This window comes from Rana temporaria, chromosome 9 (genome assembly GCF_905171775.1).
Source record: "Rana temporaria chromosome 9, aRanTem1.1, whole genome shotgun sequence".
Taxonomy (NCBI): domain Eukaryota; kingdom Metazoa; phylum Chordata; class Amphibia; order Anura; family Ranidae; genus Rana; species Rana temporaria.
The window spans coordinates 30855159-30869653 of record NC_053497.1 but is presented as its reverse complement, the minus strand read 5'-3'; the positions used below and the strand labels follow the sequence as shown (position 1 = coordinate 30869653).

The 14495-nt window shown below is 46.6% G+C and overlaps 1 protein-coding gene across 1 annotated transcript in view; it reads left to right on the top strand.

The window, feature by feature from the left end:
• The window catches only part of LOC120913246 (carnitine O-acetyltransferase-like), an 80044-nt gene that overhangs the window by 48471 nt on the left and 17078 nt on the right, over nt 1-14495 (top strand). The window contains exons 6-9 of the mRNA XM_040323064.1: nt 233-407; nt 3450-3628; nt 7674-7774; nt 10703-10831. Of these exons, the coding sequence (XP_040178998.1) occupies nt 233-407; nt 3450-3628; nt 7674-7774; nt 10703-10831 (584 nt within the window). The remainder of the gene's footprint in view (nt 1-232; nt 408-3449; nt 3629-7673; nt 7775-10702; nt 10832-14495) is intronic.

Here is a 14495-nt window from a genome sequence, read left to right as displayed (position 1 = left end):
AATGCATTTTTTTTTTCTGATGAGTTTTATAAAAATTATGGCATTTTGACCACTAGATGGCACTGACAATCCTAGGAAATATTCGTATGAGTACATTCAAGGGGAATTTGTGCAAGCTGAACAAAAGCTTGTGAAATTCATCCAATTAATGTTTTATAAATAGACCCTGTAGTATGAATTCTAATTTTTACCGTCTTTTCTGTCGTCCCTCTTGTATGCGGCTCTACCTCAGTTTTTTGAGCTTGATGTCTACAACAGCGACGGTTCTCCACTGACAGAAGACCAGATTCACCAGCAATTGCTCTTCCTGCGAGCGCACTCCAAAAAAACTGACAAGGAGCCGGTGGGAGTACTCACCACGGACCACAGGAACAGCTGGGGCCGGGCATACAATGCGCTAATCCGTGGTAAGTGTGTTCTAAATAATTACAGCTGAAGCATATGGATTGAACAGAAAATGACAATAGCCATTTCAATAAGGCCTCGTTCACAAAGGTGTACTACACCGTACACCCATGAGAGGGCCCACATGGGGATGCACAGGTGTTCTGTACATGCCTGTGCAGGCAGTCCATTTATGTCAATTAGGATGCAGCAGCGGCACAGACACAGCCACTGCTCCCAATTTGAGATCCATGTGGGTGCAGGTGCACTGAACCAAATGGTGATCGTGTATGTTCAGAACCACGTACCCTACACCACAAGTCAAACTGGGAGCATTTTAATGTAACGAGAATTGAAATTAAAGCGCAAGTGCTTCAGATACAACTTTATTCCATTAAAAGACAGGGGGTACAATCCAAAAAAGTACCCAACGTATTTGGGATGGAGGGCGGGGGGGGGGGGTTACCCCTAGCACCTTGGCATGCGAGGACGGACTGATAGTTGTGCCATTGATCTTGACTGAGAAGTCAGGGAAAGGGGCACGTGGGGGAGGAAATATTATAAGCTCAGTTTTGGATAGATTGAGTTTGAAGTGGTGTGACATTCAGGCTGATACAGTGGAACCTTGGATTGCAAGTAACGCGTTTAACGAGCATTTTGCAATACGAGCACTGTATTAAAAAAAAATCCTAACTCGGTTTGCAAGGGTTGCCTTGCAAAACGAGCAGGATTCAGGCCAAAGCGGTGTGCAGTACCGCGTTTGGCCAGATGGGGGCGGGTGGCGCTGATAGCAGGAAAGGCCCGAGGACAGCTCGGTGGGCACAGGTGAGCTGAGGCTGCAATGGTGGGCACAGGTGAGCTGAGGCTGCAATGGTGGGCACAGGTGAGTTGAGGCTGCAATGGTGGGCACAGGTGAGCTGAGGCTGCAATGGTGGGCACAGGTGAGCTGAGGCTGCAATGGTGGGCACAGGTGAGCTGAAGCTGCAATGGTGGGCACAGGTGAGCTGAAGCTGCAATGGTGGGCACAGATGAGCTGAAGCTGCAATGGTGGGCACAGGTGAGCTGAAGCTGCAATGGTGGGCACAGGTGAGCTGAAGCTGCAATGGTGGGCACAGGTGAGCTAAGGCTGCAATGGTGGGCACAGGTGAGCTGAAGCTGCAATGGTGGGCACAGGTGAGCTGAAGCTGCAATGGTGGGCACAGGTGAGCTGAGGCTGCAATGGTGGGCACAGGTGAGCTGAAGCTGCAATGGTGGGCACAGGTGAGCTGAAGCTGCAATGGTGGGCAGGGGTTAGGCTGCATTGATAAAGTTGTTGTTAACCACTTCATTACTGGGCACTTAAACCCCCTTCGTGCCCAGACCAATTTTCAGCTTTCAGCGCTGACGCATTTTGAATGACAATTGCGCGGTCATACAACACTGTACCCAAATTATATTTTTATAATTTTTTTCCCACAAAGAGAGCTTTCTTTTGGTGGTATTTGATCACCTCTGCGATTTTTAAATTTTTTGCGCTATAAACATAAAAAGACAGAATTTTTTTAAAAAAAAACACAATATTTTTTACTTTTTGTTATAATATCCCATTTAAAAAAATTCCCTCGGTTTAGGCGATACGAATTCTTCTACATATTTTTGTTAAAAAAAAATCGCAATAAGCCTATATTGATTGGTTTGCGCAAAAGTTATAGCGCCTACAAAATAGGGAAAGATTTATGTTTGTGGTTTTTTTTTTTTGTTTTTTACTAGTAATGGCGGCGATCTGCGATTTTTTATTTTTTTTTGTCAGGCCTGCGATATTGCGGCGGACGTATCGGACACTTTTGACACAATTTTGGGACCATTCACATTTATATAGCGATCAGTGCTATAAAAATGCACTACCGTATTTATCGCGGTATAACGCAATCCCGCGCACCCCTAAAGTTGCCCCGAATTACAGTTTTGGTGTTTTGCGCGCCGTCCATTGGCGGCCTCGTCGGGTCTGTCTGCAGCTTCGGGTGTCCTCTTCGTCGGGTCCGGCGTCCTTCTGTGGCGTCCTCGCATCCTCCCCGCTCGTTTCCCGCGCCGAGTTTGAATACTGCGCCGACATATACAGAGCGCAGTACACTCGTGTATTGTCGGCAATGCTCGGCTACCCGCGCTGACGTCCTGTACGTCCAGGACGTCAGCGTGGGAGGAGCCGAGACTGCCCGACAATACACGAGTGTACTGCGCTCTGTATATGTCGGCGCAGTATTCAAACTCGGCGCGGGTATCGGCGTATACCGCGCACCCACGATTTTGCCCTGATTTTCAGGGCAAAAAAGTGCGCGGTATACGCCGATAAATACGGTAATTACTGTATAAATGTGATTGGCAGTGAAGGGGTTAACACTAGGGGGTGAGGAAGGGGTTAAATGTGTATCCTGGGTGTGTTCTAACTGTGTGGGGGGAGGGGACTGACTGGGGAAGGTGACCGATGCTGTGTCCCTATGTACAAGGGACACAGATCGGTCTCCTCTCTCCCCGACAGGACGTGGAGCTCTGTGTTTACACACAGAGCTCCACGTCCCTGCTGTCACCGTCGATCGCGGGTATCTGGCGGACATCGTGGCCGCCAGGCACACGCATCGGCTCCTGAGCGATGCGCCGGCAACGTTTCCCCGCTGCCCGCCCTCTGCGCGCCCCCAGCGGCGCGCACGGGGAATGACAACAGGACGTCCAAAGACGTCCACTCGGCACTTGAGACCCGCGCTGTGGACGTCTTTCGTCCATAGCGTGGATCCCAAGTGGTTAATATTTATTTTTGTAACTTAAGTCTGCATAAAACATTTAAGTGTAATTTCATGAGATAATTTATGAGGGCGTGTTTGGGCGCGGTGCAGGGTAGGGATCGGTTGGGTCAACTGGTGGCGAGTAACCCTTAAGGCCTGGCTTGTAGCTCAGGACTTGAAATTTTGAGCCCTGATATATGCTATATTATTTATTTATTTTATTTTATTTGCTATATTTTATTTCCTCCCATGAAAGTGGAGTTACCCTTTAAATCCAGCCACAGTTTTTATTTGTGCCTTCATCTCCAGACCGTCTGAACAGGGAGTCTGTCCGGAGCATCCAGCGCAGTCTGTTTACGGTGTGTCTGGACGCCACCGCACTGAAGTTCTCTGAAGATCTGTACAGCAGTCGTACGGCTGCTCAGATGCTGCATGGAGGAGGGAGCCACGCCAACAGTGGGAATCGCTGGTTTGATAAAACCCTGCAGGTGTGTTCAGCATTGCACCCTCACCGTGTGTCCTCTGTGTTCTTCCCTCTGTAGTGACGCGGACAACATTCTGTGTTTCTCTGTGCTATGGCACTGATGCAGCATGTCTCGGATAATGTGCTGGACCCATTAAAAAGAAGAAAAATGAAAAAAGGCATTCGCACCGAGCAAGTAGCTTCAGTGGTTTACTGTACACTGCCCTTCATCATTGCCCAATGGTGTTGTACAGAGAGGCCCTGAACTGCTCCCGAGCTGGGCTATGTGTGTCCATAGACAGACAGTGCAGCTTGGTCCTGCTCCCTCCTCACTGGATTTGATTGACGGCAGCAGCGATGCTCTAGGGCACAGCGCTGGATCAAAATAGAAACCAGATAAGTATTTAGAGGGTGGGTCCAGGGCCGATCCTAGGGTCACAGGCTCCTGGGTGCAGAAATATTTCTGGCACCCCCACATGGGCGTGGTCATTTTACTAACCCCTCCCCTGTACAAATGTTTCTATGGCAATGACTCAAGACGCAGAGATGCTCCCCCACAAAGTCTTCATTACCCTGGGATTCTTACATGATCTGTTAACAATAAACAAAATACAGGAAGAGAAGCAGAGTACTTTATTGGGACCTGAAAGGGGGGCCTCTCTGATGGACTTCTGTTAGAAAGTCTGTTAGAAAGAGCCCCCAGACATACTACAGACATGATACAGGAGATGGTCAGAGACTGCAGACTTAGTACAGGAGATGGTCAGAGACTGCAGACCTAATACAGGAGCTGGTCAGAGACTACAGACATAGTACAGGAGATGGTCAGAGACACATCAGTTCTGGACGGACATATACTTATGCTCAGAACACTAGTTCTGGACGGACACAAACAAGGAGAGGAGGAGGGAGGGGAGAACTCTGCCACTTCGGCGCCCCCACCTCTGCAGGCGCCTGGGTGCAAAGCACCCTGTGCACCATGCCTAGGATCGGCCCTGGGTTTTAAATATCAGTTTTGGGTGAACTGGTCCTTTTTTGTTTAGCATCCTTATTTAATGGTAGTAATCAGAGCAATCTTTATGTGCACAGTATATAAACAGTATTGTAATTAATAAGCTTATACTTTCCTGTTGTCGCATGGAGAACAAAATTTTATTGCTTAACATATTGATAGATATTGATAATCATTGAAGGACACGGCTGGATCTTCAGATCATGACCAATGGGTTTTATTCCACCACCTGCAGGAGTAGGATGACAGGTAAACCAAGAATGAAAGAAAGAAACACCCTCGAGATGGCCCCTTCTGATGGCCAAACCCCACCATCTGCTTCTTAGTTTTTTTTTTGCCTACCGCTTAGGACCTTGAAATATTTTTGCAAAACCACAAATTGGAAAAACAAAAAGTGCTACTTTTGGACTTTACAGGTACAACACGAGGCAGGCATACAATATAAAAGATGTTCAGTTTATTCTTTTCAATTAAAACAGAAGAGTGAACACTCTAAAAACCTATATATATATCTCCTCTATCCTTTAGCCCCCCCCCCCCCCCCCCCCCCCCGAAGCTGTGCGAGTTCAGCTGAACGTGCATGATTTCACTCCCGCTCATCAGTCCCGATTTCGGCCATGATTTTTAGAGTCATCTGTGCAGGTTTCTGCACAGATGTCAATGTAAATCGCAGCCCGAAATCGCAAAAAGTAGTACAGAAACCACTTTTTTTAATCGGTGCAGTGCCGCGTCGCATCGATTAGTATGGTGAAAATACCGCCGATTTGACATGTCAAATCACATGTCAAAATGCACCAGTATGAACCAGGGCTACATGAATATGTGCCTTAGAAAAGTAAAAGCAGTACACATTGTATCTGGCTGTATTTTCTCCCTGTTTTTCAGCTCGCTGACCAGTGTACAGAGCAGTTGCGGTGCGCCCATAGTGGGCGCAGGAGCACCACCCCCTCTCTCCTGCACCCATCAATCAACAATACATAGATTCATGCATTGTTGCCGCTGTCGCCCACTATTCAGGTGTCCGGCCCCCTGTTGAGCGCCGGCCATCTGAATAACAGCGGTGAGCGTGTTTTGGAAGTGCCTGATTAGAGTGAGATGCTCTAATAGGCTTCCCAATTAGAGCCTGCGGGCTCTAATAGATTTCCAAATGGTTAACCAGAGAGCGCATAGGCTGTGCGTTCCCTGGTTAAACAGTGCTGTGTTAGGGAATCGCTTCCCTAACACTGCCCCGCCTCTCAGCCAATCAGGTGCACCAGGTGTGGTGAACGGTCACCTGATTGGCTGAAGCGACATCGAGGGTGGGAGAAGACATTGAGGGAGCGTGGAGAGGACGGCGCTGACCTGAGGATGGTAAGTGCCGGGCTGGGGGGAAACTGGCTGCAATTGGGGGCACAAACTGGCTGCAATTGGGGGCACAAACTGGCTGCAATTGGGGGCACAAACTGGCTGCAATTGGGGGCACAAACTGGCTGCAATTGGGGGCACAAACTGGCTGAATTTGAGGGTCCAAACTGGCTGAATTTGAGGGTCCAAACTGGCTGCATTTGAGGGTCCAAACTGGCTGCATTTGAGGGTCCAAACTGGCTGCATTTGAGGGTCCAAACTGGCTGCATTTGAGGGTCCAAACTGGCTGCATTTGAGGGTCCAAACTGGCTGCATTTGAGGGTCCAAACTGGCTGCATTTGAGCGTGCAAACTGGCTGCATTTGAGCGTGCAAACTGGCTGCATTTGAGCGTGCAAACTGGCTGCATTTGAGCGTGCAAACTGGCTGCATTTGAGCGTGCAAACTGGCTGCATTTAAGGGTCCAAACTGGCTGCATTTGAGGGTCCAAACTGGCTGCATTTGAGGGTCCAAACTGGCTGCATTTGAGGGGGCAAACTGGCTGCATTTAAAGGGAGCAAACTGGCTGCATTTGAGGGTCCAAACTGGCTGCATTTGAGGGTCCAAACTGGCTGCATTTAAAGGGGGCAAACTGGCTGCAATTTGAGGGTCCAAACTGGCTGCAATTTGAGGGGGCAAAACTGGCTGCAATTTGAGGGGGCAAAACTGGCTGCATTTGAGGGGGCAAAACTGGCTGCATTTGAGGGGGCAAAGCTGGCTGCATTTGAGGGGGCAAAACTGGCTGCATTTGAGGGGCAAAACTGGCTGCATTTGAGGGGGCAAACTGGTTGCATTTGAGGGGGCAAACTGGTTGCATTTGAGGGGGCAAACTGGTTGCATTTGAGGGGGCAAACTGGCTGCATTTGAGGGGGCAAACTGGCTGCATTTGAGGGGGCAAACTAACTTTGTTTGCACCCCCCCCAAAAATGTTGAGCACCAGCCACCACTGGTACAGAGCCCTGGGTGTTTGTAAACACCCAGGGCTCTGTACCGTGATTGAACACAGCCAATCGGCATGTCTCGGCCATGAATCATTGGACGGGCTCGGAGTGGTCAGCAGCGAATGCTCATGTGCGCCCGCAAACCCGGAAGTCTTCGCCAACGTACGTGATCCTGGTGGGGCTGTGCCGCTCGCCTGCCATAGAACTACAGTGGGCAGGTGGAAAGCAGTTATTTGAAGGACACAGCACCCACTCTGTCTTGTTTTCTGTCTTGGTTGCTGTCTCTGAATACTGCTGGCTACTAATTGAACTGTGAGTTGCAGATTGGGGGTTTGGCTACCAACAGGGACTCCACATAATATCAAACCCATTCATCAGGATCTGAAGATCCAGCTGTGTCCTCCAAGGAACTCCGAGTAAAAGATATCACGTTGAGTACAAAAATCCCATTTGGATGGTATTTTCAATCAGTACCATGTGTGATGCATCATTTTGATATTGTAATTGATGATGATTTGCTAGTTTTGTGATCGCCCCGTACATAGATTACAAATTGATATATATGGCCTCCTTCACTGCCATTGTCGGAGTGGTCTGCACCAGCTTAATAAATGAGGCCATACCCCTCGCTTCCCTTACGAATATCTCACAGCATCGCTCCCAACAACTAACCCCTTGCAGCACCCTTTACCTTCCTAAGCACCGCGCACAGTGACACTGAATATCACTCCTGCAGTTCGTGGTGGGAGAAGACGGAACATGCGGTCTCATATATGATCAAGCAACAGCTGACGCCTCTGCTGTCCTGAGTATGCTGAAACATGTTTTGGACTACTGGTACGTGAGTAGTATGTTTCCCTAAATAGATTACCAATTGCATGTGGGAGTGTTTGCATTTCTATCCATCCAGTCCAGAGATTTACACATCGCAGGCTGGAGACCTGTCTTTTCTCTGCTACGGTTATATTGATACAGCTAGGTCACCGCCCCACCCCCAGCCTGACCTTGGACAGCGAGGGACCAGCAGGAATTTCCACCGTCGTGTCATACCGCTCTCTCCTCCTATCAACATGTTCCTTGTCAGTACATGTGGCATATATGATTGGCTCCTAGTGCTGCCCTTCTCTCTCCCAGTCTGTGTGCTGCTGTGCAAGGAATACATGAGGATTGCGGCAGGTCCAATTCAGGTAATTACAATAACTGCATTAACCACTTAAGACCCGGACCTTTAGGCAGCTAAAGGACCGGTCAGGTTTTGCGATTCGGCACTGCGTCGCTTTAACAGACAATTGCGCTGTCGTGCGACGTGGCTCCCAAACAAAATTGGCATCCTTTTTTTCCCCACAAATAGAGCTTTCTTTTCGTGGTATTTGATCACCTCTGCGGTTTTTATTTTCCTCAGTTTAGGCCGATACGTATTCTTCTACATATTTTTGGTAAAAAAAAACGCAATAAGCGTTTATCGGTTGGTTTGCGCAAAATTTATAGCGTTTACAAAATAGGGGATACGTTTTATTTCATTTTTATAATTTTTTTTTTTTTTTACTACTAATGGCGGCGATCAGCGATTTTTTTCGTGACTGCGACATTATGGTGGACACTTCGGACAATTTTGACCCATTTTTGGGACCATTGTCATTTTCACAGCAAAAAGTGCATTTAAAATGCATTGTTTATTGTGAAAATGCCAATTGCAGTTTGGGATTTAACCACAGGGGGCGCTGAAGGGGTTATGTATGACCTACTATGTGTTTCTAACTGTAGGGGGGTGTGGCTGTTGGTGTGACTTCATCGATTGTGTCCCCCTATAAAAGGGATCACACGATCGATGACGCGCACCCGCGACCCACGGCTGGGCACTAGCACAGGACGTACGTGTATGTGCCCAGCCGTGCCATTCTGCCGACGTAAATGTGCAGGAGGCGGTCCTTAAGCGGTTAAAATATAGATTTTACATTTTTTTTATTAACTACAAAACTATATTAACCACTTACCCCCCTTCATTAACCAGGCTATTTTTTGCGATCTGTCACTGCGTTACTTTGACAATTGCACGGTCGTGCGACGCTGTACACAAATAAAAATTGTCATTTTTTTTAAACATATCCAATAAGACAATTAAAAAAAATCGAATCTCTTCATAAATATAGGCCAATATGTATTCTGCTACATATTTTTAGTAAAAAATCCCAATCATCGAATATTGATTGATTGGTTTACGTGAACATTATAGTGTCTACAAAATTATGGGATATATTTATGGAGTTTTTATTTCTTCTTTTTATATATATATATATATATATATATATATATATATATATATATATACACATACCGTATATATATGTGTGTGTGTGTGTATATGTATATGTGTGTGTGTGTGTATATGTATATGTGTGTGTATATATATATATATATATATATATATATATTCTAGTGATCAGCGACTTATAGCGGGACTGCGACATTGTGGCGGACAATCGTACATTAACTGACACTTTGGGAACCAGTGACACGAATACAGTGATCAGTGCTAAAAATTTGCGCTGTCACTGCACTAATGACACTGGCTGGGAAGGGGTTAAACATCTGGGCGATCAAAAGGTTATCTGTGCCTAGCATGTGTTGTGTACTGTGAGCTGCTTTTAGACCCCTTTCACACTAAGACCGCCCCACGCTAGCGGTAAAGCGTTGCTCGTCTTAGCGGCGCTGGGCGGGAGTGTGGTGCTTATAACCCCAAAGAAGGGGCTAATAATACTGTAGGTTAAAAGTGCCCAAAAAGCCGCGCTGCCGAAGCGCGTTGCAGCCTTGCCCATCGATTTCAATAGCAGGGGCGGTTTAGAAGCAGTGTATACACCACTCCCGCACCGCCCCAAAGATACTGCTTGCAGGACTTTTTTTTTTTTTTTTTCCTTCCTGCAAGCGCACCGTCCCAGTGTGAAAGCACTCGGACTTTCACACTGGGTTGGCAGGGGAGGCAGTATACAGGCACTATTTTTAGCGCTAAAATGCCTGTAAAAGCACCTTCAGTGTGAAAGGGGTCTTACTAAGCGAAGTAATGGATTTTGTTCCCTGCTTTGCAGGAACACGAAATCCCTTTTTTCCTTCCCTCCATCAGAATTGAAATCTGCTTTGTTTACATAGGCAGATCTCCGTTCTCTGTGAAATACCAACGATTGGCGGCTGCCAGGGGACATTGAGTGCCTGGCACCCGCAGATCGGCTACTGCCGCTAATATTCACAGCAGAAGCGGCCCAATGGCGGTGCACGCGCAACTCCTGCAGGCGGAAGTGAAGAATCGCGTATATATACATACGCGATTCTGCACAGGAGAGCTTTTCTGTAACAGTAAAACTGATATGGGGCGGACATTAAGTGGTTAAATAGTATTTTGTTTTATATACAGAGTACACCTTTTCAAGAAAACCTCCATTCTTCTCTAGGAAGGTCCCAGTTTGTCTTTGTGTATACTACAGGGTGGGCCATTTATATGGATACACCTTAATAAAATGGGAATGGTTGGTGATATTAACTTCCTGTTTGTGGCACATTAGTATATGTAAGGGGGGAAACTTTTCAACATGGGTGGTGACCATGGCGGCCATTTTGAAGTCGGCCATTTTGAATCCAACTTTTGTTTTTGGTGTATCCATATAAATGGCCCACCCTGTACAATGTAATGTGTTTTTTTTGTTTTTTTAAATATCTTCCCATTTTTCGTTATAACTCTTATTACTTTTGAGACTAATTTTGTTCCTTCTCTAGTTCCAGGGGTCCCAGTTTGCTGCCTCCTCGAACGCCCATCACCAGAGTTCCTCCCCCGAGGAAGCTGTATTTTAATTTCCCCTATGAGACTAAGCAGCACGTAGAGCAGGCCAAGCAGAACCTGGACATGTGAGTGGGTGATGCTCTGTCGCTGTTAATGGGGGTGTGGTCTTCTGGGTGCCGTAAAATGTAATAAGTCACTGGGGATGTTTATAGTAAATCATTTTGCATTTTTCTTTCCTTTTCATTTTAAGCTGGTGATTCTGGCAGTAATATAATCCTGTCCTAGAAGTAGTTGAAAGTATTGATTCTCAACTAGACTCTCTGCATTAAAGTCTGAGAGTTAATGCTATGCAGCCACGTTACCCTAACTAAGCCACTGAGATGTTGCTGTGAAGACTCCGACCCGGATTCAGATACAATGGTGTATCTATTGGCGGGCGTAACGTATCGCGTAGGGCGCAAGTTCCGTATTCAGAAAGAACTTGCGCCCTAAGTTGCGGCGGCGTAACGTATGTGGTCCAGCGTAAGCCCGCCTAATTCAAATGTGGATGATGTGGGCGTGTTTTATTTAAATTAATTGTGACCCCACGCACTTGACGTTTTTTACGAACGGCGCATGCGTCGTTCGTGAAAGAATCCCAATGCGCATGCTCGAAATTACGCCGCAAATCGTCAATGCTTTAGACGTGAACGTAACTTACGTACAGCCCTATTCGCGAACGACTTACGCAAACAACGTAAACTTTTCAAAATTCGACGCGGGAACAATGTCTATACTTAACATAGGGTACGCCTCATATAGCAAGGGGTAACTTTACACCGGAAAAAGCCTAACGTAAACGACATAAAAAAAAATGCGCCAGCCGGACGTTTCTGAATCGGCGTATCTACCTAATTTGCATATTCCTCACGTAAATCTACAGAAGCGCCACCTAGCGGCCAGCGTAAATATGCAGCCTAAGATACGACGGTGTAAGACGTTTACGTCGGTCGGATCTTGGGGAAATCTATGCGTAACTGATTCTATGAATCAGTCGCATAGGTACGACCCCGCAACTCAGAGTTACGACGGCGTATCCGGAGATACGCCATCGTAACTGCTCTCTGAACCCGGGCCTCCATGTTTGTGCAGCTTTCATATGGATGTGCATCTTTTAATATTCTGCAGTGCATGCACGTTATTTGCTCTTCTGACCCTGTTTTGCATTATTGATTCTAACTTTGCACCTATATAACCGGTATAGTAAACTGCAAGTTAGACCCCTTTCACACTGGGGTGGTTTGCAGGCGCTATTGCTCAAAAAATAGCGCCTGCAAACCGACCCTAAACAGCTGCTGCTAACAGGACGGGAAAAAAGTCCTGCCAGCAGCATATTTCCGGTGTGTATACCGCTCCTTCACCTCTCCTGCTTATTGAAATCAATGGGACAGCGCGGCTATACCACCTGAAATGCACCTCTGCAGAGGCTCATTGCGGGCGGCTTTAACCATTTCTCGGCCGCTAGCGGCCCGAATAGCGCCGCAAAATTTGCGGCAAAAAAAGGCGGCGCTTTACGGCCACCGCACCTCCCGCCCCAGTGTGAACGGGGCCTTACAGTTACTCCCTGACTGATCATTCAGCCTATTACCTGTGCTGTTAGGCGCCTTTCACGCTGGGGCGTTTTTCAGGCGATTTGTCGTAAAAAAAAAAAAAGCACCTGAAAGAAGCCTCATCTGCAATCCCAATGTGAAAGCCCGAGTGCTTTCACACTAAAGCGGCCTGAAAAAACGCCCCAGTGTAAAAGGGGTCTTAGAGTTTAAAAAAAGCGTCTGTAAAGCTCCTGAAAGAAGCCTCATCTGCAATCACAATGTGAAAGCTTGAGTGCTTTCACACTGAGGCGCTGCGCTGGTAGGGCGTCAAAAAAAGTCCTGCAAGCAGCTTCTTTACAACACTTTAGGAGCGTAGACTACACCGCTCCTAAGGCGCCCCTTCCCATTGAGGCGCTTTTTTTAATGCCAAAGCGCCTGAAAAACGCTCAGTGCAGTGTGAAAGGGGTCTTAGCAGAGCTTTACTAGCGTTTTTCGGGCGCTGGCAGTGTGAAAGGGCTCTGAAAATCACTCAGGCTTTCACATTGGGATTGCAGATGAGGCTTCTTTCCGGCGCTTTACAGACGCTTTTTTTTAGCGCTAAAGCGCCTGTAAAACGCCCGGTGTGTGAGGGGTCTTAAAGTTGACTTGGCTTCTGTTCGTCTTAAAGTTTTGTATGCTTCCCCTCTGATTATTGATTTTCCACTATGACTGTGACATCTGGCAGACATAAAACTCAGACCCCTTTCACACTGGAGCTGTTTGCAGGCGCTATTGTGCTAAAAATGGCGCCTGCAAACTGACCCTGAACAGCTGCTGCTGTGTCTCCAGTGTGAAAGCCCGAGGGCTTGCACACTGGAGCGGTGCGCTAGCAGGACGGGAAAAAAGTCCTGCTAGCCGCATCTTTGGAGCGGTGAAGGAGTGGTGTGTAAACCGCTCCTCCACAGCTCCCGCCCATTGAAATTAATGGGACACCGCAGCTATACCGCCTGCAATGCACCTCTGCAGAGGCGCTTTGCGTTGGTTTTTAACCCTTTTTCGGCTGCTAGCGGGGGCCGAATAGCACTGCGAAATTGGCGGTAAAGCGCTGCTAAAAAATAGCGGCGCTTTACCACCAACGCACCTCCCGCCCCAGTGTGAAAGGGGCCTTAACGGATAAGTTCACCTTTGGGAACATGTTACACGTTCCATCCGTTTTTAGGGTTCCCACTGCCTAGTAAGTTTTTGCATAGAGGGAAGTGACTGGAACACCAGAATAAAACCCAGGTAAGCACGTGGAGAATATAAAAACTCTATGAAGATGGTGTTCTTGGAGGGAACTGAGCCCAGGACCCAAACGCTACACATCAATGGGGCTAACCACTTCTCCTCACTAGTGAGCTCCCACATCCCAGCAATTTAGAGGTCTCTGTGTCACCAATGGATTGTGGGAATTTCTATCTGGAGGCACCCAACAATGCTGACCAGCTCAAACACAATAGATCTTTTATTCAGTATAAATTGCACCCGGTCAAGGCGAGTATTGGTGGGGGAATAGGGAAACATCGATGCGAAAAAAAACAGACTCTTGGGGAAAATTTACTAAAACTGCTGTACATGGAATCTGGTGTTGCTGTGCATATTAACCAATCATGCCTGTAAAGGATTGAACCAGGATGACCCATGGTGGCAGACAGGGCCGCCATCAGGAATTATGGGGCCCCTTACACAGCTTCAGGCACCCCCCCCGGGGTGCTGCCGCCTGAAATTGAGAAGCGGGGGGGCTGCCGCGAATTTTTTTACAAAAAAAAGAAGAAATAAAGAAAAATATATATATAAAAAAAGGGGGGCAGCCATCCGGGGACCTCTGGGCCCTTTAATAAAAAGAAGAAAAGAAATACTTATATATATATATATATATATATAATTTATATTTATTTATTTTTTTTAAAAGGGGGGGTTGCCATCTGGGCCCTTTAATTTAAAAAAAAAAAGAAACCTCTGGGCCCTTTAATAAAAAAAAAAGAAACATTTATAAAAAAAAAGGGGGTTTGCCACTTGGGGCCCTGGGGACCTCTGAGCCCTTTAATATATATGCCGATTTTCTTTATATATATATATATATATATATATATATATATATATATATATATATATATATATATATATATATATATATATATATATATATATATATATATATATATATATATATATATATATATATATATATATATATATATAT